The sequence below is a fragment of the Oryzias latipes genome, chromosome 13 (assembly GCF_053564925.1).
Source record: "Oryzias latipes strain Hd-rR chromosome 13, Olatipes_Hd-rR_3.1".
In the NCBI taxonomy this organism is placed as follows: Eukaryota; Metazoa; Chordata; class Actinopteri; order Beloniformes; family Adrianichthyidae; genus Oryzias; species Oryzias latipes.
In genome coordinates, this window is record NC_136249.1 from 20079519 (window position 1) to 20105113 (window position 25595).

At 39.6% G+C, this 25595-nt stretch overlaps 1 protein-coding gene across 10 annotated transcripts in view; it reads left to right on the forward strand.

Moving 5' to 3' along the window:
- Nucleotides 1-25595, forward strand: part of mcamb (melanoma cell adhesion molecule b) — a 36768-nt gene that overhangs the window by 5094 nt on the left and 6079 nt on the right. For all 10 annotated transcript variants that reach the window (XM_023961620.2, XM_023961619.2, XM_078930068.1 and 7 more), the window contains exons 2-10: nucleotides 21767-21891; nucleotides 21972-22200; nucleotides 22340-22410; nucleotides 22509-22596; nucleotides 23359-23538; nucleotides 24299-24426; nucleotides 24526-24661; nucleotides 24746-24861; nucleotides 24969-25110. In XM_023961620.2, the coding sequence (XP_023817388.1) occupies nucleotides 21767-21891; nucleotides 21972-22200; nucleotides 22340-22410; nucleotides 22509-22596; nucleotides 23359-23538; nucleotides 24299-24426; nucleotides 24526-24661; nucleotides 24746-24861; nucleotides 24969-25110 (1215 nt within the window). The remainder of the gene's footprint in view (nucleotides 1-21766; nucleotides 21892-21971; nucleotides 22201-22339; nucleotides 22411-22508; nucleotides 22597-23358; nucleotides 23539-24298; nucleotides 24427-24525; nucleotides 24662-24745; nucleotides 24862-24968; nucleotides 25111-25595) is intronic.

Consider the following 25595-nt stretch of genomic DNA (forward strand, 5'->3'; position numbering starts at 1 on the left):
AGGAAGTGTAATCTAAAATGACCAGATGAACGCTACAATAAAGCTATATGTGCAGTGAGGGACGGAGGGAGGAGAATTCCATTGGATTGTCTTCAGTTTCCTTCTTTGACCTCAAGGCTGTTTTATTGGAGCATGAGAGGTTAAGGGGATAGAGTGCTGGCATTCAGAAACCTCACGATGAAGGCTCGTGTTACATACTCCATTTCCTAGTTCAGTTTTTGAAACATTTTCCACATTGGCCACACTGTGGGAAATCAGGCTGAGGGACAGCAGAGGGCTTTCTTCTAAATAGATTTAAGGCCCTTGTGCTAATTTCATGCAGCGTGACATCCCGACATCCAATAATTTGTTTTGATGACGTTTTCAAATGAATTCAGCTTTAAAATAAAGAGTCAAACCCTAAATGTCTGAAATGTTTCTCCACTGCTGTGATCGCTGTTGCATGTCTGCCTCTCTGTGTTGTGTGGTCTGAGGTTTGTGTTGGAATGTGGGACTTCCAGAGCAGTCAAACAACAGTCAAACAACAGCAAAGTAGCCTCAGTTTGCTCTGATGAGGAGCTCAGGTTCTGCTAAAAGAGAGGAGAAAACCAGTGTACTGCCACTGGGTCAAGCTAATTTCAACGAATTGTTGCAAAAACTCACCATTTCCTGGGTATTTCATCTTTTCTTGGGAATAACTGGATGGACGTGTTAGTTAAATTCAGTAATCTTAAATACAAGAACCTTCCGAATTAAAGGAATCATACACAAAAGTGGCAACAACTGTAATTTCTACACAACAAAACAAGTTTTGAATGTCGAGGAGCTTTCACACTAGCAGTACTTAGTTTGATTGGATGGAAAATGCCGAAAAATAGTCCACTTTTGGTTGGTCCGCTTTGCTTTGTGCAATCACCAAAAAGGAGCTTGTTTGGAGTCAGAATTGCTAAAGTAAAAAAATAAAAACAAAAATTTGGAAGCAAAAATCCAATGTTGCAAAGTTTGCACAATTTAGAAACTCCTTCAGCTCTTTGGTACCCATCATGTGTACTGAGGAGACCAATAGGGTGTTTTCTTACTTTACTGAAGGTGCACAGGTTTGTTTTGAAACTTTTTGGTTTACTTTGAATATTTCATCGTTCCTATGTAATAAACCACAGCAAAGTTCACGTGAACTCTTCATGTGAACAGAAGCTCTCAGCTTCAGCCTTTTTTGGTCCAAAGATTAGGGTTCTGTCTGAAGTCTTTCACTACTCACTACATAGTGCACTATGTAGTGCATTTGACATTTTGTAGAGCTGTTTGAGTCTATTATTCCAAAAATAAGTGCCCTGGAATTTTCCTCAGAAGTCTGCAAAAACTCAGTGTACATTGATTCTAACTAGATAGGCAAATATAGAGGATAATGCATTTAAACCATGTTTTATGTGAAAAAAATGTATTTTGATTAATTTTTTATAAACCGTCCAAGTTTTTACCACAAGAGCACAGTGGAAATACTCTTTGTAAAATGTTTCCATTTATTAGCGTTTTACGTTTACACGAACATTCATTGGGATTGGTGCACCATAAATGGAAATTGGTGATGTCATATTTGCCATAAAAAAAAAGTAGTGAGAACGGTGTCCAAATTGCTTTTACTATATAGTTTCTTAGTAGTTAGGGAGAAGGAAGGGAAATCGGACATAACAACTTAGGTGAGCTTTTAAGCCAGCTGGGGATCAGGAAACAGGCTCTAGTGCGGACCAAACAGGCCAGTGTGAAAGCGTCTTCAGGCTATTGTCCTTGAGAGTGGATGGTTGTCCAGAAATAGATGTGAACAACAGGAAGGGTGGAAACCTTTGCATCCTGGAAAATCACACACAATTAATTTACAGTTCAAGCAGTTACTTTAGCTTTAAATGCAAAGGTTAACTTTTAATAAAACAATTCTGTTAAGAAACAGTAAACTTAAATGCTCAGTATTTATTAATTTAAACATTTTCTCAATGACTCTGCACACAATAGTTTGATTAAGCTTGAAAATCTGTTAATCTCCTAAAACACTGAGGTTAAAGTTTGCACTTGTATTTTCTGAACTTTCATAGTGTTTGGCTATTTTTGTAGGTTGACACATTTAATTGCAGGCTTCCATCTTTAGAGAAGTGTCTCTATTTTCTGATCTGCTTGCATAAACCTGCTGATTCTCCGTTTAAGTTGATAAACATGCAACATAAAGCAGACACTGTAAAAATCAGGGTCACGAAAAGGGCTGAAGCTGCAGGTGGTAAAAATGTATTTGCACACATTTGCAATGCGTGAACGATTTCCCTGAATGAGTATATTCAAAGCTGACATAACAGCTTGAACCTTTCCTTTTTTTCTTTTCGTCTGACAGATCACCAGTAATGCTTTTTCTTACACGGGATCAGAGGTTGTTTAATGGCTCTCTGATGAGCCAGCTGCCCCAACTTGTCAGTCACAGTGACTCCAGTGTCAGAGTGATGGCTTCACAGGGTCCTGCGGCCTAAAATGTTAATTAACGGGCTTGGGCGTTGCAGGAGTTTTACAAGAATGTTGAAATCATTTTCTGCTGTCGTGGTAGATGCCATGTGGGATGCATGAGATGTGTGTCAGTTATGAAATATGTCTGAGCCACTTTGACTTCAGTGACATTGAAAAACCTACCCTTTTCTTAATATGTAGGAAAATCTGTTAATTTATTTCCCATAGAACCTCTTTGACACTGACATGGGGAACATGAATCATTCCAGTGCTGGGAGTGTGCAGTTCACTGTCAGAAGAAATGGTTTTGGTTCACAATCTCTTCCTTCTTTTTGCCTTGTTGACTCATATTTCACATATTTCCATTTTTTTATTTTCCCCATATCAACATAATTGTATTTGTCACATATTTATTTCTCAGTTGGGACCTGTTTGTTGTGCAAAGCTCCTCCTCAAAGTGCTTAAAGATGTAGAGGTTTTTAATGGGTTTATGAAGACAAGAAACTTAATACTACATTTGATGAGAATAAATATTCTGGATTGTATTAAACATAAAAAAACAAGGGCAAGATACATTTAATTAAATTATCTTTTGTTTCTTTTACTGCAAGTGTATATACGTGGACTTTAAAATAAAAGAGAAGAAAAAGTTTTGTATCTTTACAATGTTATCAAAGAACACAGTCCTTTTTTAGAGAATGCATCCTGAGCCAGAAAAATATTCAAAAAACAAATCTTTGTCCTTGCAGAACCTTATCAAAGAAATCACAGCTCTGCGTAAAAAGGTGACATCTTAAACAAAAGCCCGCTCTGACCTGCTTTCCAGATTTTTCTGTGAGGCACAGCTGCAAAGCTACTGTAGTGCATGTGGAGTCATGGATTTCAGCCAGCATGTCTGATGTTTTTATGAAACGAGCTGTGGATCACTATGACATGTGCTTTTAAGCTGGGATGGAAGCTGAGGGTCACTTCAAAGCTGCCAGGAAAACTCCAGCCTTTCACAGCAAGTGTCAGGTTAAGATTTTGAGTATTTGGGACCTTTTGAAAACTGTTATAAATAACTATTGGCTCACACTTTTTTTCTGCAGATGTTCAAATGTCTGAGCCAAATAATTCTCTGAAGTGCTGTAGGAGGAGAATGTTTTTGACCTTTCAGCTGATACTTCAAAATCTATATATGACACATTTCTCAGATGGGTCCACCGTAAGTGGAAATTTTATTGCTTAAATGCTTAAAATATCAATTTTCTATACCTGCTTAATCCTGTTTGGGCTCACTGGAGTTTACCCAGCCACTGTTGGGTGAAGGTGGGGTACACCCTGGACAGTCTGCAGTCCATCAAGGCTGCAGAAAGACATACAGCTTAGCTTCAATTTAAAGTCACCAATGAAGCACGTTTTTGGAGTGCCTGGAGAAAACCCACAACATGTGGAGAACATGCAAACTCTGCACACAGGACCCAGCTGGGATTTGAACCAGGGCCTCACCATTGTGCAGCCCTTTATCAGAATAAAATATATTTTTTGTTTTTAGCAAATGACTTTTGTCCACATTTATAACTGGGGAATCCCTGTGTTGTTATGAAGTTCAGGAATGCAGAAAAAAGAAAACTGCAATACAAAAGTAGTGAAAACAAACTCTCTGTCTCTGTTAGCAGAAACGTCTGATAAATAATGCATGTTGTTTTTATGCAACAATGCTTTTTGCAAAAATGATGACCCTTTTAACCTAATGGTGACTCCACAGAGCAGAACCGCTGCTGTTGTCCTTCTCTGATTAGTTACATCAAATCTTTTGGTACTTCTCATGATTAACGTTTTGATGCTTCTTTATCCAACTGATTATCTCTCTCTTATCGGAATTGGTCTTAAAACTTGACATAAATCTGTCATTGCCTCCTTTTATAATGGAAATCTTCTCATACTGGGTCACACCAGAGATCTTCAACACTAAAAGTAATCAGGCTTCATTTGATTCAGTTACTTTCATTCCAACCCTGTATTCCAAGTAGAAACAGCAGATCCAGTGAAAAGAGACCTTTGTTCCCATCTCTGTGCTGCTTCATCAGACCTTTTATTATTTTCTAATAAAGCTTCTGATGAGGGAATCATGTGAGCCAGAAGTTGGTTTCAACACTGTTGCAGTTTCAGTGTGTTCTCAGTGACGTAAAGGAGAAGTTACAGGATGCTTCTTATTCTGTTTTGATGTTTTCTTTGGTTAGATACAGCACACAGATGAGCCGTGGGTAAATTCCCCTTCAGTTATGATGTGCACAGTTTGTGGGACAATATTCCTTAAGATGAAGCTGATAAGAGTCATGCAGTAACACTGTAAGTCTGATTTGAAAGCATGGAACTAACCTCATCACACTTTTCTCATGGAGAACATGTTTCTCTGGATGCGTTTCCATCACGGGAGTAAGCACTGGGAATGTTTTAGATAGAGTCAGCCTGATAAAAAAGTTTTTCATCAGGATATAGACTCAAATCATAGTTCAGTCAATGATTGTTTTAAATTATTATGCATTGAACCCTCAAATCTTGAATCTGAATCTGAACACACAGCTGTTGGAAAGAACGTCTACTTTGTAAAGCAACAAGAAGATTGAAAAGCAGCACAAACTAGCAAACAACAATAAAGTTAAACTTCTAGCAAAACAAAACATAAAAAAATATTTTGGAAGAAAACATAAAGGTATCAGTACTTAAGAAGTCCACCTAGTGCTACATTGAGAGTGGCGTAGAAGTATCCATCTAGTAAAAGATATGAACTCTGGATGTGGTCGCATTGGTTTGTACTGAGCTTGTTTGAAACTACTTTTCCCTTGTGCGGTTGTCCTCATCTTAGCAGACGTTAAAATCGTTTAACCTTAACCACTTAACTGGGTCGGCAGTGGCTTAGGTGGTTGAGCAGATCAGCCATTGATCGAAGGGTCGGTTCTTGGAAGCCCGCTCCCCCAGTCCACTGTTGGAACTGTTGAGCAAGACACTCCGCCCTCCCTACCTCCAGTGTGGCTCCACTGGTGTGTGTCCCAGTTATTGTCAGAGGGCGTACTGGCAGCCAGGCCTCTGTCAATCTGCTGTGGCCACATCAGTAGCTTACCATCACAGCATGTGAATGAGGAGTGAATGAATAATGGATATACACTAGGGCTGCACGGTATGAGGAAACTTGCAATTTGCAATATTAGTAATCAATATTGCGATGAAAATATGACTTGCAATACATAAACAAATATAAAAAAAAAAACAACCATCATTTCCATTACACTGCAAAAGTTTAATTTAAATAAGAGTCAACATTCACCCATTTTTTCACACACTGATGGCTTCACCAGAAGTGACCACAAACTTTAGGCGCAATATTTATACCAAAGATTATAGAAATGACAGGTTAATAATATTCATACCAAAGATTATGAAAATGACAGGTTAATAAAATCTCATCTTAATGTATGCATCAAAAATGCTAAAAATAGCTACAGAGAGTTAAAAAATTGTAAGGGACTGTAAAATGTATGTTTAAGGTTTTACATTGGAGGAAATTAGAGTTTTCTTATTTGTTTAACCCTTGTGCTATCTTAGATGACCCCACCCTTACATTGACGTGTTCTCCCTACCATGACAAAGGTGGATAAAGGTGGAAAGATTTCATGTAATCCATGGACACCAGTGAAGATCACAAATCATTGACGAAAAAAGGTTCAGAGCACTGTCTAGTGGGTCTAGATGACCCAACTCACAATGTTAACATGTCTAGGATAGCACAAAGGTTACCCAAAGTCTGCTTTAGTTAGTTTGGTTTTGTAAACAAGCTTCAATCTGGAATTCAAAAGGCCGTCCCTTCATCTGAGTTGAGGTCGAGTTTTGATATATACTCACTTGTCTGCTTTTATATATTTTAGCTTTTCCCGGAGTTTACTGTAGTGTAAAGTCACAATAGTGACTTAATGGAGTGAACAGATGCAAACAAATGTGCCTTATGGACTACATATTTTGAACCAGACTTAAAGACATGCATGGGTCTTTAGCCAGAAGACTAAGAATCATGTCAGACAAAAGTTCTCTTTGTTCATGTGGAGTATAGGCAGCACACATTCACAATCACCTGCATACAAAGCACAAGCATGATTGTGCTGTTATGAAAGAGTTGAAAACAACGAAGTGATTCATTGTAGGCAAGTGCAGCTTCCGCCAAAAAAGGCAAAAGCTGTTGCTGAGCACCTTCTTCTCTGTTTCAGTGGGTACGGAGCTCTGTGCATATCTGCTTGCATGTGTTTGCTTCTGCAATCTATATTTAGCATGATATGCCAGCAGTGAGCAATGCACATCTCATACTTTTGAAGCCATGTCATGAGATCGCTCCCACCCCCCACTCTGAATTGTTATAATCAGCCGTGCACATAAAAATACTGTCCTTGTTGGCCTTTCCCATACAGTTAGTGCGCTTTTTATTTCGGAATACTCATAGACGGGCTGGTGTTGATACTATTTTGCTGTCTAGAACGTGGGAAAGAGGATGGAGGGAGCGTTCGTACCACCATGGGACCAGGCACAAGGAAAAACTCGGTTTCACTCTGACACACAGACACGCTATGACTCTTGTGGCTGTGCAAATATTTCCCCTTTTAAAAAAAAACTTGATATAGTGTTAAACACAGGAAACTGACCTCACCAGAAGTTTCTCATGGAGAACACGTTTGCGTGGATGCCTTTTTATGCTGATCATGGGAGTAAAGCACTCGAAGTAGAAGGCATTAGATCTTTTGAGTAAGTCCTAATCAGAACGCAGAGATTCCTTTGGAGTGAAGAACAGACAGAGGACCAAAGAGCTACTTATCAAACATGCACCAGCCTCAGGTCAAAGAAACCTGAAAGTTTCTAACATTTCTGTCCAATGCTTTTGCATTTCTTCCTGATCTGTGTCTGCTATCTGTAATATCTGTTTTTAAGCAGTTTTTTTCTTTTAAGACCTCAGTGCAAAATGTCGCAAGGTACTTTGACAAAAATGAAAGCCTCCGGAAAAGCCTCTTCCACAAGTCTGGCTGTGCTTTCATTTAGCTAAAGTTTGCACAGCGGAAATGGCAGCTGCTTCAGAAAATATCATAAAGCCTGATGTCGTATTTGCCGAGCATTTATGAAAACTTCACAGTTTTAATGATAAATAGTGGTAACAGCAAAACAAACCCAAGATAAAAATCAAACTGACTTTTCTGAGACAAGAAAAAAAATAACCACACTGACCTCAAGGTAAGAGAAATCAGGAGAATTTCCAATGTGGCTTATAAAGTTGGAGTTTACTACACATTGCTAACGATTTAAAGAAAGAAAAAAACCTATGAATTAAAAGTTAACTCTGCAATTAAACACAGTAAAAAACATGAATCACTCCAGATCCTCCTCCTCCACGGTCATTGGTGGCTGGAGCAGCAAACTTTGGCCTAAAATTCAGCAGAAACTGGCAGATCAAGAAACAGGAAGCAAAACACCACAGATAACTCACAGAAAATGAAATTTTGCTAAAATTGAACACAGAAGAATCACAGATCAACAGGAACTAGTGCTACATAGAGTTTATCTTGACGTGGTTAACTGGTTAAAGTAAATCGTGTGTATATCTGTTGCTTAGTTATTGTGGTGGCTGTAACTGGAAATAAACTTGGAAAAGGATTTGGAGTAGTGAGCAGAACTCAGATGATCGTGTGGCGGTAAGCTCCGCCATCACATCACCTATAAAGATACAATCACATTGTTATAAGGAAGAAACGGTTATGGCATGTTCACATCCAGAACCCTGTTTCTGTGTTCCTGTGTAGTTTCTGTCTGCTTCATTATTTCTTCATCATATTTTTGCTCCGAGAACTAACCCTCTGCCTGCTATCCTTCATCTGTGCCTTTCAGTGACCATAGTAGCAATCGAGACACTACAAGTAGTGCAGATCGTTCCATCAAACTCTTGCCAGGTCTGGTTTAAGTGTGGTGAGTCAGCAGAGCCCACAGTGGACATGTGACAGTGGAGGTGTGCCAGTTTGATCTGTGCAACAGGTGGTCCGTTGAAATGGGAAGCACCATCATCAGGAGGGCAGCTCTCTGCTCATCTCCCTCTTTGTGTGGTCTGCTCTGATTCCCCTCCACCGTATTTACATTCTTTGAATCCTCAGTGTTCTCTGCCTTTTGGAAATGGCTAAATGTGAAGGCATGTTAAGTGCTGCTGGTGCATGTCTTCAGAACACCAGGGATTCCTGTGTTTATGTTGGAGGAACTGTCTGATGCATCCGTGTAACAAGTTGACCTTGTTGTCTCTGAGGTATTGTGGGAATGTCCAGTTTGGTTGCTTCAGCTGCTACTGTCTATCTGTCTCTGCACTTAAAAAGCACCACCTGAACCTGATCCACATTGGGCTTTCTGTCTATTGTAGTTCACATTTAAATGAAGTGGTAGAAATTCTAAATGTAGGTACCTTAGGAGCGTGAAGAGAGTTGGGCATCCTTTAAGTTTAAGTTTTTTTTTTTGTTTCTGTAAAAAACATACAAAAACAAAGTTTATTTGTTTGTCGGCTTCAGATAACGTCCCTGTTTATTTGAATAGAAATGCAAGCTGAAAATAAAAGCTACATGAGTAATTATAAATTCTGTGAAAAAACACAGTGCATTTGTTTTAAAGCAGTCAACACTTAAATATGCAAAACTTTAAACTATGTGTGTAGCTCCAGCTTCCTCACACAATCTAAAAATATGTTTTAATTGATGATTCTAAATTTCCCCTTAGGAAAACACAATTACAGTGAACCATGGGTTACCTGCCCAGGTTGTACCACACCTTTACCCTGCAGTAGCTGAGATTGGCTTTGGGACCCCTTGTGACCCCTAAAAGAGATGCAGCAGGTTTGTAAAATGAATGGATAGTTTTAGTTCTAAAGTTGTGGCTTCTTCCTGCACTTTTAACAACATTTTTTAAATTAAAAAAACAAAAGTCTAAGTCTTTTTTTAAAGTCTGTCCAATGCAAACAGTGAGTAATGATATACTCTGCATGAAATAGTCTTATGGAGTTTCATTACGACAAGCAGTGCAGTAATTTTTCCTTTTTTCTAACTAAATGATTGCACAGGTAAAGCTTTTGAAAGTCTATTACTCTGGTTTCCAGATGTTATTTCAGTTTGGCTTTGTTGGTCAGTTTGCTGAGATTCAGAAAAGTTAAAACGATCCACTCAGTACAAAGTGACACCAGAAGGTTAATAAAACATCCTTTCTGTGACCAGAGCCCAAATTAGGAAACATACACTTGCTGACCACTTTCTTAGGTACGCCTTACCAGTATCAGATTGGACCCCCTTTTTTTCTTTAGAACTGCCTTAATCCATGGTGGCATAGATTCAACAAGGTATATGAAACATTTCTCAGAGAGTGTGATCCAAATTGACATGACAGCATCACACAGTTGCTGCAGATTTTTCGGCTGCACATCCATAATGACAATCTCCCTGATCTACCACATCCAAAAGGTGATCTATTGGGTTGAGAGCTGGTGACTGTGGAGGCAGTTTGAGTCCAGTGCACTCATTATCATGTTCAAAAAATCAGTCTGAGATGATTCCAGCTTTATGACATGGTGTCTTATCCTGCTTGAAGTAGCCATCAGAAGATGGTACACTGTGGTCATAAAGGGATGGAGATGGCCAGCAACAATTCTCCAATAGGCTGTGGCATTGTAACCATGCTAAGTTGGTACTAAGGGGCTCAAAGTGTAGCTAGAAAATATCCCCCAGACCATTACACCACCAACACCAGCCTGAACCATTGATACAAGGCAATAGGGATCAATGCTTTCATGTTGTTGACGCCAAATTCTGATCCTACCATCTGAATGTGGCTGCACAAAATTAGATTCATCAGCAGGCAAAGTTTTTCCAATCTTCTATTGTTCAATTTTGGCGAGTCTTTGTGAATTTTAGCCTCAGTTTCCTGTTCGTAGTGGACAACAGTGGCATCTGATGTGGTCTTCTGCTGCTGTAGCCCATCTGCCACAAGGTTGGATGTGTTGTGCGTTCAGAGATGCTTTTATTGGTTGTAACCAGTGGCTATTTCAGTTCCTGTTGTCTTTCTATCAGCTGGAACCAGTCTGGCTATTGTCCTCTGATCTCTGACATCAACAAGGCATTTCTGCCCACAGAACTGCTGCTCACTGGATAGTTTCTTTTTTTGGACCATTCTCTGTAGAATGAAATGGTTGTGGGTGAAAATCCCAGCAGATCAGCAGTTTCTGAAATCCTCAGAGCAGTCTCTCTGGCACCAACAACCATGCCACGCTCAAAATCACTTCAATCACCTTTCTTCTCCATTTGGACAGGTGCGCCTATTAACCCTTGTGCTATCTTAGATGACCCCAACCGTACATTGACATAATATGTATTATTATTATTATTTTTTGGTGTTGTTTTAAAGTATTTTACTCATGTTTTATTTTTGTCAAAATCTATCCAGAACATTTAGTTTAGTTACATTTAGGTTTTGTTTCTTTCTATGCTTTTCATGATCACACATGGTTTAGGTTAATCATCCACACTGTTTCAGTTAGATTAAAAACTCTATAGATTCATGTCCATGCTCTGGGCTGCTTATCGTCAGCATGTTGTCATTCTTCTATGTTTCTAGATATGGCTCGCGTTGACAGTTAGAGAATCATTTATAACATTTAGGTTTCTTTAAATAAATCAGTTTGTTTCCGGATCTGCTGCCTTTGGGGTTTCCATCAACCACAAGGAGTAACAAAATGATGTAATATGAGACTGCGGTCAAGTGGAAGTAGAGGAAAAAAAACATTTAGTAAGTCATCTTTTGAGTGTGGTTTTCCTTCCTCTGTTTAGATTTTAGGATTAATTATAGTCAAATTTACAGAGGTTGAATTGTGTTTATGCAATAATAGCTTCTGGTTTTATGCTTTGTGTTCAAAACATCCCTGTTAATTTAAAGATCTGGTGGTTGGCTTAACTGTTAATATAAAAGGACCTTCAGTAGCTAGAATTGCAACAATTCCTCATTTGTAGCCACAATAAAATAAAGAGACACAACACAAAGGAACCCCTTCAGCTTATAAGAAAAATAAAAAAACACGCGGAGTTACTGTTATTCTTGGTTTGACACACAAACAAATGTTCTGCATTTTTATATCCATGAGTCAACAGTCACATGGTGCATAGTTTTGTATTCTGTTGTGGAAAATCAAATGTTCTTTCATTTGAACGCATTGTTGATGACAATCCTGTGATGGTTTTTGTCCAGTTCTGCTTTCACGTGAGCTTTTATCTCCGTTGCAGTACACCTGTGATTCATGGTCATGCAACAATCCACGTTGAGTGCATGCTGTTAGCCCTTGTGCTATCTTAGATGACCCCACCCTAACTTTGACGTGTTCTCCCTACCATGACAAAGGTGGATAAAGGTGGAAAGATTTCATGTAATCCCTGGACACCAGTGAAGATCACAAATCATTGAAGAAAAAAGGTTCAGTGCACTGTCTAGTGGGTCTAGATGACCCAACTCCCAATGGTAAAATGCCTAGGATAGCACAAGGGTTTCGAGAACATTTTTGCACATCAATTAATAAAGCTGACTTAATACAAACAAAGACTGGAGTGGGGGATGCTGTTCTGGTAAAGGGATTGTTGAAGCTCATATTCGTTTACCTGCATCTGTCAGACTTGCTGTAAATTTTACATGGTGGGACATGTGCTTCATTTATGTATATTTACGTTTAACCCTTGTGCTATCTTAGATGACCCACCCTTATATTGACGTGTTCTCCCTACCATGACAAAGGTGGATAAAGGGGGAAAGATTTCAATGTAATCCATGGACACCAGTGAAGATCACAAATCATCGAAGAAAAAAGGTTCAGAGCACCGTCTAGTGGGTCTAGATGACCCAACTCCCAATGTCAAAGTGCCTAGGATAGCACAAGGGTTACAGACGAGGTGTTGAGACGTGAATTTTAAAGTCAAGGTACACGACTTTTCTCGGTCTCGGTGCAGACCTAACACCATGTTGGCTCATAATGAAACCAGAGCTTTGAAATGCAGTTTACATGAGGAGTGTTGATGGTATTGTCTTTATGAGGGTGAGAAAAAAATAATAAAAGCTTTCAAAGTGATGAAAGCCACATCCGTTTGAGCCAAATAGGATTACAAATTGTGGTTTTGCATCCTCGGTTCTCATGTAGGCAGTTATGTTTGTATGAAAAAAACATAACTGCCTGGATTATTTAAAACTTATTAGTTTGACTTGAATTAGATCATTTTAAGTGTAAAAACCAAGTTAAATATTGATAATCATTTGGAATGCAGTCTTAAGGCCTTAGTCGCAACTCGCCTTATGGCTGCATATGGGTGATATGTCTGCGGGCAATCAATGGGCAAATTTGTCTGAGGCCCGCATAAAATATCAAGGTTGTAGACCGCTCAGTGAGCCTGTAGAGCCAATGTGTTTACGGACATTTTTTGCTACACCCATGCTGCGGGCGACAGCTTGTAGCAAACACCTAAACAACATGTAATGCTACATAAACATGTGATGGGTGTTCAAGAACGTGCTAAACGTGGGTTCTTAAACGTGCTTTTAGCATGGTTTCTCAGCGGAGCCTGAAAACCGACTTAATAACTTGTGTAGCAGCGCATGAATGCGGAAGCTCAAAAAGCGCGAAAACATGAGTTTGCATTGGAAGTGCCTGCTTGAACCCGTGTTTTCAAGGATGGTGTGATGGTAGCCTATGGGGAAGTATGTGAGACGCCGGTGCTGTTCAAGTGAAAGGTGTGCGCTTCTTGTGTAGCCTCTTGCATGCAAGAAGAGCTCAGCCTGGCTGTTAGAAATGTGAAAATTAGACAATCAGCGATGTCGGTGTTTGGCATCCAACGTGTGTCCTACAGGCACTTACATATCACCTGCAATTCAATTCAATTCATTTGTTTGTTCATTCATTCAGTCATCTTCTAAACCGTTTGTTCCCTTTCGGGGTCATGGGGCTGCTGGAGCCTATCCCAGCAACTTGTGGGCGAAGGCAGGGGGCATCCTGGACAGGTCACCAGTCTGTTGCAGTCAATTCAATTCAATGCAATTTTATTTATATAGCCCAATATTGCAAGATAAGTTGTCTCAATGGGCTTCAATGAGGAGCCAGTACTCCAACCTTAGAAATGACTTGGGGGCAGCGTAAGGGCGCAGTGTAACAGCATCATCCTACATCATAAGTGTGTGCAACTTATATTATCCCTTCACATACTAATATCACACACACGGCAATGTTACATTCGATTTTCAGGTGAATGTAAAAAAATGAGCATTTAAAACGTTTACCTCCAGTTTGATGTGGCTATATTCATAAATCTGTCTCTGTGTTGCTAAATGTCCTAGATACTCATGTCAGGTGTGTCACCTTCCAGCCCAGAGTCTCTACTTATGTTGTTAGACATTTTAGGAAATGCTGTCATTTATAATCAGTTCCTTCATAATGGGAAGACACTCATGACGCAATGGAAGGACGTTTATGTAGCTATTACATGAATGCTGCAAGTGTGAAATAATGGCATGGGTGTGCGAGAAAGGTCAAAAAGCCTAAAGTCAGTCCCAAAGCACAGCGATTTTCTGCTTGACACTATTGTCTCACGCTTCACCTGTCTTTTTAGTCTTTTTTTTTAACATGTAAACTCTCTAGAGACATGCTTGCATTCATTAACAGAGCAGGCTCGGCAAGGGACTTGTTTCCCATGCTCTTCTCACCCAGGTCCTGCAGCGAGCCTGCTATTTCTGGAGTCAGTGGGGTCAGTGTACTGTAATTCTGCTCTATCATGTAAGCAAACAAGCTTGATAGGCTGTTGTTATTCTTAGATGTGACAGGATTGGAAACAAGTCACCGAGCTGTCACTTCTTTTTACCCGTCCTTGTATGGGGGAATATATAGATTTTTTCTGGGGAAAATATACCCTGGGGTCTGCATTTTAGCACAAATCACCAGGACGATGTAACGCAGATTTGATTATAATGACCTTTAATGAAGCTTCTATTATTTTAAAGTTGATTGCAGTCATGCTTAGTTGTGCAGCCTAATATCTGCTGCATTTCTGAGTTGTTAGCTTTGCACCTACATGATTAAGTGGAGGATGATACCAATTAAGTCAATTGATTACCAACACATGCTCACACTCGGCATCTTTTTTGTTTCCTTTCTTTTGTCGTCATTTTTTTAACTTCTGTTATGCCTCAGATTTTTCCTCTGTATCCTGTCACGGGTACAACCCGAACTGGACTGTTAGTTTTAACGAGCAATGTAAACATGAATGCAGAGCCATAAAAATAGCCCTGTGGACGAAAAACACGATTACATTAGCATACCTACAGGCAAAATAGCCATGCATTTTCCCCCTTTAAAATATCTCCACCCTGACTTGATCATGTCTAAAATGAGCACGGCATGCAGCCCATTTAGAGTTTAGAAAGACAGGAATGTTAAAGGAGCAGAATAGGAAGTGAGGCAAGAATCCTGTCATGTTATATGGCTGTATCTGCACCATATCTTTTTTCCATTGTCTGCTAGTCTGTCTGAATATGACATGGATGCAAGATTATTGCATCATGATTCATTCTAGTGCAGGAAATAAATTATGCATTTTTCATTCTATTTCAAAATTACCCTTAAAGTTGTAGCTGCTAAGGCAAAGGTCAGACCACATGATTCTCAGAGTCAATTAGATTGTCTTTAGTCTTCTGAACTTCATGCTTTATCTACAACAGAAGAGGACACGCTATCTACATTTTCCAGAAGCCCTGACTTCATGTGTCTGGTCTTTGTCAAACAGAAACGACTGTCGAGTAAGCTTTACAAAAACGAGCCTTAAAAAATGAAAAAACTTGAAATCCCGTAGTGTTGATCTATTCTGAGCATACAGGAAGTGATGGTTACACGATTGTAATGATGACAGTTTGATATTTGCAAGTCGTGAAGGATCCCCACAGTATATTTAGAATCTGAGCGTTTATTCTGTTCTGTGTAAAGATACATGCCACAGCTAGTGCTAGCAGAGCCATTTTCTGACATCAAGTCCAACTGGCTTCAAGAGAGCCGTGTTCCAAAGTACGGCAAGTCAAAAGGGTCAATAGTTTTCAACATTTACACTGTTCTGGTCAGCACAATCTCTACATTAAAAGACAACATAGTTATGGTAATCAGAGCAAATAGATGGATATGTTCACCACTTTCATAGCAAATATATATTTTTTGGTGCGTATCCCACAATTTTAACACATAACTTTTAGGATGTGTAATGGTCTGTCTTTTTGTTTTAATTATACAAAATGCTATTTATTCCTACGCTTCATTCCCCTGTGTTCAGTGTTCCCTTTGCCTTTTTTTGTTTCATTGTCAGATGGGAGAAGTGGGTGCAACATTGACAATATCAATTGTTGTTTTACCTCAGTTATGCTCAAATTCCCGTTATAATTTGGGTTCTGTTATGGGAAAATAAGGAGCTATGACTGGCAGCTAACATTGTGATGTCTGTTTCTTTTTCGGTAAACTGTATGTTGTCAATGAATGGAGGTGGTCTCCAAGGGTGCTGCTGTGTTACAACGTCCTCTATTTCCTTAGAAACAATGCAGAAGGGAACCGCTTACAGATATACATTGCAAAAAAAATGTTTTATACAAAACACTGTGAATTACTCAAATATCAATGAACTACATCCATTTGGATGGCTAAACTTTCACTTTTTGTTGTGTAGGAGTGTAGTAATTTTGTACTACTGACCAGTTTTTAGTCATGCAAAAGAAACAACCCTCCCAAATGCACATATGGTTGCAGGGGTGTATCCCAGCTGTCATCAGGACACCCTGGACGTGTCAACAGGAGGACCACACAGACACACAGCAGACAAACAACCACACACACTCACTCCTACAGTATTTTAAACTTTCCATCGCGCTTAAATATTGTCTTCCCTTTGGATTCTCTTATTTTATTCTTTTATTCTATCTTTTCTTTTATTCATAGGATGATAACCTTGATTATCATTTGAAACCACCCAGGCATTTTTCAAAATAAATAGTTGCAAGATTGTAGATCTTTTTTTTTTGTCGGCTTAGCTAAACCTGCTAACTTTCTTTTTTAAACTTTTTTTCTTTTTGTTTTGCCAGACTGTGTTTTTTTTATAGACTTTTTGTAAAATTTTTAGAATTATGTAAACAAATAATGTGTGATTGGACAGAAAGAGCAGGACAATGAAATAATTACTTTGAAAGAGAATGTGGCAGGCTTTAAAATGTCTAATAAAAGAGCATTTGAGCCACCACAGCAGTTAGATCCCCAGAGAGTGATCGGCTCTGAATGCCAGTTACTGTGCTTAAGTTGAGCCTGCTTTCCTGCCTTCTCCCATGGCTGTGTTTGCTCTGGGCTTCATGCCAGATCAGCCTGGGGGAGGAGGGAGCGGTCTGACAGACAGCTGTTATTGAAATCCTCATTCAAAGAAAGTCAAAATAGACCTATTCTTTTGAGCGGCCTCGCGCCACAGCTAATCTGTCTGCTTGCAAGAAGGTCGTCGATGGCTTTTCTCCGGCGCTGTTGCAAATGACCCCCTGATTTGTTGTCTTTGATGAACCAAACAGGAAAGTTTATTGCTTCTGTTCACTCAAACAGACTCTTGGTTTTATCAACATTTGGGAAGAAAGCCATTTTTTCTGGACGCACGCCTTGTCAGACAGGACGTCCTCCTCACATTATCTTATCCTGTCTTGATAAGCAAGAGTTTTATCGTTTTTTCAAATTTTAATGGGCCTAAACTATCTATGTGTTTGAGGAAATCATCTGAACACTCTTTGTTTTGCCTTCAACTTTGACCAACTTTTGCCACAAATGTATTAATAGCCAAATTTTCTGCTTTTTTTATATTAACCCTTGTGCTATCTTACATGACCCCCACCCTTACTTTGACGTGTTCTCCCTACTATGACAAAGGTGGATAAAGGTGGAAAGATTTCATGTAATCCATGGACACCAGTGAAGATCAGAAATCATTGAAGAAAAAAGGTTCAGAGCACTGTCTAGTGGGTCTAGATGACCCAACTCCCAACGTTTAAGTGCCTAGGATAGCACAAGGGTTAAAAGGAAGCTGTAGACTTGAAATACAGCTTGATCTTTAACAGATCATTCATATTTTGCAATCAAATATTATATTCTTTAAACTACTACACTTTTGGGAAATCCATACATTTAAAATAAATCCATTTTAAATCTCAATTTATGTACAGTATGTGTCAGAAGGCATAGATTCCACTTATATTAACCAAAAATAATGTGTTGACATAGTTGAGACATTTAATTTTTTTTTAAACTGTCAATAAATGATTATTCAAATCATTTTCTAATTTTTGAGAACTGAACGTTTGTGATACAATTTACTTTTTGTTTCCAGTTTTGTTGGGAAAAAAAAAGATTTATTTGAACAATTTCTTCTATTTATTCTTTGGATCCTTTGTTAAGGAAAAGCATTTTCAATTTAAAATTGATTATTTGAATGTCTTGTTTAATGCTGCAAACACTTTTTCTATATTCCATGTTTGAAAGGTGATATATAAAAGTTGTCCTGCCTTGAATAAAATTGCCTGATGGATTATTTTCTAACTTAATAGACATGATCGATTTTGGAGGCTTGGGACGATCCTCTTCAGAAGAAGTTATAGTATTTTAATTTGATAAACACTTGAAACATGAGAAATGACAGATGAGGATGACTCTCAGCGCTCCCTTTCATCATTATCATCATCATCATTAACATCATCATCATCTTTATCATAAAGATCTGAGCCCCTGCTCTGTCAATCTTCATGATGGATAAACTAGAGGGGGAAATGGTGGTCAAGTTACCAAACATGACGTGCCTGACAGCCGTCAGACTGGATGAAGGAAGAGTGCTGTCTGTAGATGATGGGTCCACAGGTGGGGGCTGAAAGAGGGTGTGGGGTTATGGGATGCTGCAAACGAGTGAGGCTGTCCTTCCAACACTAATGGCCTGGAAATGTCCATGTTGTAGAAAATAATTGGATTTCTTCTACAGGAAAGCATCCATCCAACTGCATTAGTCAGAAGTAAACAGCAACAGAGGTCTGGCCGGGTGTTGGTTGGGAGGCGGGGGTTGTTGCTGAAAGTGAAAGTCTCTGAATTATTATGGCAGAGACAACGCAAAACAACTTTAAGTCTTTAGAACTGGGTTTATGTGAAACCAAACACAAGCATGCAAACTGACTCCCCTGTCATATTTTCTGTAAGCTCTGTGGCAATGGATCCGTCCTCCAACATGCGTTTTTGCCCTTTGACTGAATTAATTTTGTTTGAACTTTTTGGGGTTTATAATGTCAGATTAAAAATTCAAAAGAGGGAATTGTCTTGCATCTGGAGAAGGCAGAAGAAAGACAATTTTTTTTTCATTTGTTCACCTCACAACTGTGTAAAAGCAGCTTTTGACCTTCATTTTCTCTTTGGCACTGTGACAGGTCTTACATAAATGTCTTTGCTTGACATTTCAACCAATGGTGCAACAAAACCCACAAATAACGATCATCAATGTGGCACCAAGTTACATGGCCTTTCTCTTGCTAAAATTAAATATTATTTCCAAATACCCAAGCTAGGTACAGTATCTTTGTATCCTACCCAACATGGAGTAAATCTCACACTGCCTGAACATTAAAGGTCCTAACTGGCACTATACAATTTTTTTTGGTTATGATAACCATTAACAACATTGACCTGTACCTAGAAGTCCCACTCCGATCATCTTTTGATCTATTGTAAAAGCTTTCTCAGTGGTCTTTTACTTATGATTGTGCAGTTTTTAGCCAAAATCCCCCCAAACCTGTGTTGTTTTCTAGGACCTAGTTTCTGTAAAACAGCAGTGGTTTATCAAAAATTCGCCCTGGAGTTGTGAGTGGGACCGTTGGTGCAGAGTATGCTGGCCCCCATTTCTTGTCACTCATCTATTTACACGCTTTCTCCTGCCACCTAACAGCCCTTCACAATCCCAATCCAACATTACTGGTGCAACAAAAATGGTGAAGCAATATTGAGACTATCCAGTTGTACAGTTTTGGGCCAGATACCAGCTCAGACAAGGAAAACAAAAACGTGCACACTTGTGGTGGTCTTCAAGTGGATGCATCAAAATGGAGCGGAGCAGGTCGCTTGTGGCCTATTAATTGTTGTTTGTACGTCCCTGCTACAAGTTTTTTCCAACAACATGTTTTTGTCTGATCCTGATTCACAGTAATAAATAAAGACATACTCAGAAATGAGACAAAGGATGGTAAACAGTCCAATTTGAACTATCAGTGCAGTTCTAATCACCACTAGAGCTTTTAAAAGTGATTTATTATGCAGAATAATGAGACTATGTGGGATGTGTGGTTACAAGATCCCACTGTTATTCACTGTTTTGTTCACAATCAAAGCTGACCCTTGATGTGTGAACTAGTCATCCCTATTCATAATTATCCAAGCAGTGCTTAGCATAAATCTGATGTTTCCCTCATTCCTTTTTTTTTTGTCCCCCGTCAGCAAAGCTATAACAAAATGAACACACAGGAAGGAACTGATAAATCAACCCCAGCAGGCTTATGACCTTCGTGCTACACTTACACTGTTGGGCAAAGTTAATTGAGGGCCTCTTCAATTGACTTCAAGGGTGTGTCATATGGAGAGACACTGAATGGGGGGAAAACCTTTCTATCCTCACCGACAGATCATAGAGGAACAGTGGCGCTTCTATATTGCCTGTAAATTGGGCCTTTCTTCCTGGTAGAGGGTGACATGTTGGAATGCAGCACATAAATGTGGACATGGGTGGGCTTTCATTCTTCCCATAGCATCTCTCTCTTTCCTTTGACCCACAGTAACTCTCTCTCCTCTAATGGCCTTCATGCCTCCTTTTGAATTTATCAATGCAAAAGTGATTTAGACACAGAAGCGGTCATAACAAAAATGAGGACCATAAGCTGCTGCAAGCACTGAGGATTTTAGTTTTTGTATTGAACCTGAACCTGAACCTGAAAAAAACCACTGGCTTCTTCACATGACACTTTGGTTTTGTACTCTTGTGATTTTAAGCAGCTTCTGCCTCCATTTCTTACAAACATTTTGGACAGTCACTAAACCCCAGCTTTTCAGAAAATAGGCAGCCTGACCAAGAAAAGATAATGCACCAGTTTACGAGCAATTTCAAAGTTGAATATCCATCCATTTTCTTAAGCGACTGAATCCTTTTCAATGTCATTGGGCTGCTGGAACCAACCTAGCAACTGTTGGGTAAAGGTGGGATCAACCCAGATAAGTAACTAGTCTATTGCAGAGCCACTCAAACATGCACACCTAGTGGCAATTAGGAGACATCAATTCACCCATGAAGCCTGTTTTTGGACTATGGGAGGAAGCTGGGGTACCTGGGGAAAACCCACGACGAGAACATGCAAACTCAATGTAGAAAGTCCCCAGCTGGGATTCAAACCAGGGCCTTCTCACTGTGACGCAAGAGCGCTAACCACTGCACTGCTGTGCAGCCGGAACAATAATAAGGTTCTTTAAATGATGTATAATAAAGTCTGACAGGTGTGATGTGTTTATTTTGGCTAATCATTGAAGCATACCTGGCTTCAGTTACTTTAGGGAGAAAATTAGCTTCAGTTTAAAAGCCAACAGGTTCCTGCTCTGCTGTGGTGGAATGAGTGCTGCATCGTGGATTTAGTAATAGTGACACACTCCTGTCACTCAGCTGTTTCGTAGATGCTCGTTTGTTGGTCACAAGCACACACTGTTGTGGCACAGAAAATGACAAAAGTTGATGAGAGCTGTTTTTTCAGCAGCTGGATGGCTCAGTTGGCTGCATATAGAACTGGTGTATGGGAAATCAGGGTTTATTTCCCAGGGGATGAGCCTCATCTATAGTGGGTCTTTAGACAAGACCCTTCGAGCTACTGCCTGACTGTTGCCACAAGGGGGGCCAAGTCCAGGTCCGCCTGTGCTAGTCCCCAGTCTGGATGAAATGCCCATTTGCTAAGAATGGCATTACCAAGGAACAATATAGCTAAAAAAAAAAAAAATACTCCATGGGGCTGCCTTGTTATTTTCTTGGTTTTTAACAACAAAGTACCTGTAAATATTCTCTTTCTGAGATCCGTGATGTCTGTAGGAGAAACAAAAATGTTTTCAGTCAAAGCCTAAATGACCCTTTGGCACAAGGAACATTTAATTGAATGTTTTCTTTCTGTTGTCCAGTATGGGCCGTTGTGGAGGTGAACATGGAGGAAAAAGTGGAGGTGATGCGTGGAGAAACAGCTCAGATCACTTGCATGTACACGTCAGACGAGGGCATCGGTGGGACAACCATAGAGTGGCTTGTCGTGAGTTTCTTCAGTCTTTATGAACGCCTTCACAGAATGGTAAAGTGTGTTTACATGTGCCTTTTCTCGTGAGTTTTCAGGTAACACGTTCAGGAGAAGAGAAGGCGATCTACTTCCAGGACAGCTTTCACACAAAAACAGAGCCAAACACTCCCTACACTGACCGGATCAGCGTAAAAAGAACCGGAGCAGAGGAAGTGGTGTTAACCATCAATAACGTGCAGCTGCAAGACGAACGGGAATTCATCTGTCGCATCAAAAGTCTCACTGATGGAATGGGGATGGGGAGCACAAACCTGAGAGTATTTGGTAAGATTCAGTGTTTTCATTAGGAAACTAGGATGTGTGGTAGACTTTCTTTTCCCTCAGGCTGTCAAGTGTGCTCCATTCCATCGTGAATTATATTTGAAATTTTGCCTAAATACATTACTTTTTCTGTCATCTGCAGAAAGACCAAACTTTCCTACCATTGAGAGTAGGACAGAAGGCGTTACAGCTGACCAAGACAAGCTATCAGAGGTGATTAGGTTTTAAATCAATTCCAAATTGATTATTTTGTAATTACTTTCATCACTTCTTACACTCTTTGACTCGTATCCTCTCATCCAACCCCCTAGATCGGCACATGTCAGGTGAAAAATGGATATCCCAAACCAAACATCACTTGGTATAGAAACAACACTCCGCTGCGGAGTGTTACGAACGGTGAGAAGGTTTAGATTTGATCTGCTTTCCATTTAGCTGCTTTAATTATGTGTTAAGGAGTTTAAAGTGAATTGTCTTTTGATCTTTTGTGGAAGCATTCCAAGTAGTCTTTTCATTATGAGTAAGCCCCTTCCAGCCAAAATAAAAAGACCTGTGTCGTTTTCTAGGACATAGTCTCCCCCCCCCGTTATGAGAGCTCTCTGTTTACGCGCTCTCCCACTAGCTTACAGCCCCTCACAACCACAATCTATTATTAGCGGTGCAACAAAATGGCAGTATTAGATAATGGGATATTGGAGCATCACAATAAGCAGGGAGCTTGTGGCTTTCACAGCGTATTTTCTATGTCACAAATACGCTCTTCTTCTAACAGCATTTTTTTTTTCATCTGCTCCTGATTCACAACAATTTGAATAAAGAGATACTCACAAATGCAATTTTGAGTTAAATTTTCTTTCTACATGTCCTCCATCATCCGACAAAAAGTCACTTGTGACACATGTTAAAAAACACCAAAAGCACACTTTTAATTGGAGTGGGTCTTTATAGACATTGTGTAAGTGCGGTGAAAAGCACGTCTTGTCCATGAAAGGATGAGACGGGAATACTGTCTTCAAAAAAATGAAAATAAGTTCATTATACCTTCATAAAGAAATGAAAAACAAGCAGCTTTTAGATTTGAAACGCACTCATGTGCACAATGTATTCTACTTTAGTTTTGATCTTTTTTTTCTGTGTTTGCAAATGTTTTTGTGCATCCAGAGGTGGAGGTGTCCTCAAGCACCACAACTGAATCGACCGGCTTGTTTTCTGTCCTGAGTAAACTGAGTCTGAACGTGAAGAAGGAAGACAAAGACGCTGACTTCTATTGTGAGGCCACCTACCTTCTTCCTGGATTCAGCGGCATGAGTGAAACTGAACACATCAACATCACAGTGTTCTGTAAGTTTCAAAGGGGGACACTTTCGGTCTGAGTCACACCTCACGGAAATTTATTTAACACCAAAGTAACTCGCTTTCCAATGGGAACAGATGATCATGAGAAATTTGTATGACTGTGTCTGTCATGCACTGTTGGTCCAGTCCACAGTTGGACAGATTTTCAGCTTATGCATACACGACACTATCTGCTGTGGAGGAGATAAAAGAGGAGCCAAAAGAGACTTCCAGACAAAAAAAACAAACTTATTCTGATGATGTTTGAAAAAAAAAAACCAACAACAACGAAACCTTGAGGATAACAACATTTAAAATAAATCACGAGACATTTAAAAAGAACTGTAAAATTAGTTCATTACAGGTAAAATATCTAAGAGTTGAAATTGTTAACCCTTGTGCTATCTTAGATGACCCCCCCCTTCCATTGACGTGTTCTCCCTACCATGACAAAGGTGGATAAAGGTGGAAAGATTTCATGTAATCCATGGACACCAGTGAAGATCACAAATCATTGAAGAAAAAAGGTTCAGAGCACTGTCTAGTGGGTCTAGATGACCCAACTCCCAATGGTAAAGTGCCCAGGATAGCACAAGGGTTAAAGGAAGATTAAAGAGTGTCCATTTTTTCTTTATCTTTTGAAGAAAAACCCAATTCAAATGTAATAGCCCTTTTATTTGGTTTAAGCTGTTTGTATGTTTTTGGTAACACTTAAAACTTCTTTGACTTCTGTTTTTTTGGTCTTATTTAATTGTCTCTGTCATAGATCCTTCCACTGAGATCCATGTTTGGGTTGAGTCTCCAAAGGTTAAAATTAAAGAGGGGGACACGGTCGTACTGCAATGCAGCGGCAATGGAAACAGTCCAGCCTCATTTTTATTCAAGCACAATGACGTAAGAACATATATGTGGTTTATTTTGCAGTCGCTCTAACTAAACCAAGCCTGCATGTGCATTGAATTGTTGGGTTGTTATTGTTCTTTTTTTTTAAAGGTTGACCTGCCTGGTGAAGCTGATGTGAAAGTTCTGGAGAATGTTTCTCGTCAAAACAGTGGAGTTTACCAGTGCACCTCCACTGATATGGAAACCTTTGAGGAACTCCTGAACACTACTACAGTATCTGTCAACTGTAAGAGGCGCCATTGTCAAATGATTTGGAACTACTGGAAGCAGAACGGTTTTCATGTGTCGACTTTGCTCTCTGTCTGTAAAGATCTGGATGCTGCGGTTGTTACTCCCCGTGAGAACGTTTCCATGGCAATGGGGCAGGAGTTGGAGGCCACCTGCAATGCCCTCTCCTCTCTGCAGACTCAGACAGTCTGGTTAAAGGTTCAAAGCTTCTGTGCAGTTTCAAAACCATGCAGCGTGCTGCACATATTTATTAGATCCTTCAGTCTTAAATGTGCTCAAATCAGTCATACTGTTCTGTTGTGCAGGACGGAGAGGAGGTGTCAAAGGGTCACATTTTGAACCTGAAGGCTCAGTCGTTGGACACAGCAGGGACGTACGTGTGTGTGGTGACTGTTCCAGAAATTGAGGGAATGGAAACCAGCAGCTCACTGCGTGTGTTTGTCAAGAGTGAGTGTAATGAGCAGTGGGTCACTTATCCTGTGAATTCTGGAATGATGGAAGCCAATATAATTGTATCAAAACAACTAGATTCAAGGGTGTCAAACTCCAGGCTTTGAGGGCCGGTGTCCAACATGTTTTCCAAGCATTGAAGTTCCTTATTGACTAAACACACCTGATCCAGGTACTCAGTAGCAAATAAAGCAGGATTTCTGGAAAACCAGCAACTAACCGGCCCTCGATACCTGGAGTTTGACACCCATGATGATAAATCCTTTTATTTAATGTACTTTTATTTTTCTAATTTGTTTTAAACTCTACACAAAATCAACAAAAATTCCATTTTTCTTTCTGTTGTTATTGTAGTCTCTGATCAAAAAGTCTTGTATTATTTACTGGAGTATTACAGTTTTTCTGTGACTGTGTAACACTGTTTCTGCTTGAGCTTAGGTGGATTTAGTTTTGAGTATTTTTTCAGGTATCATCTTTTTCTC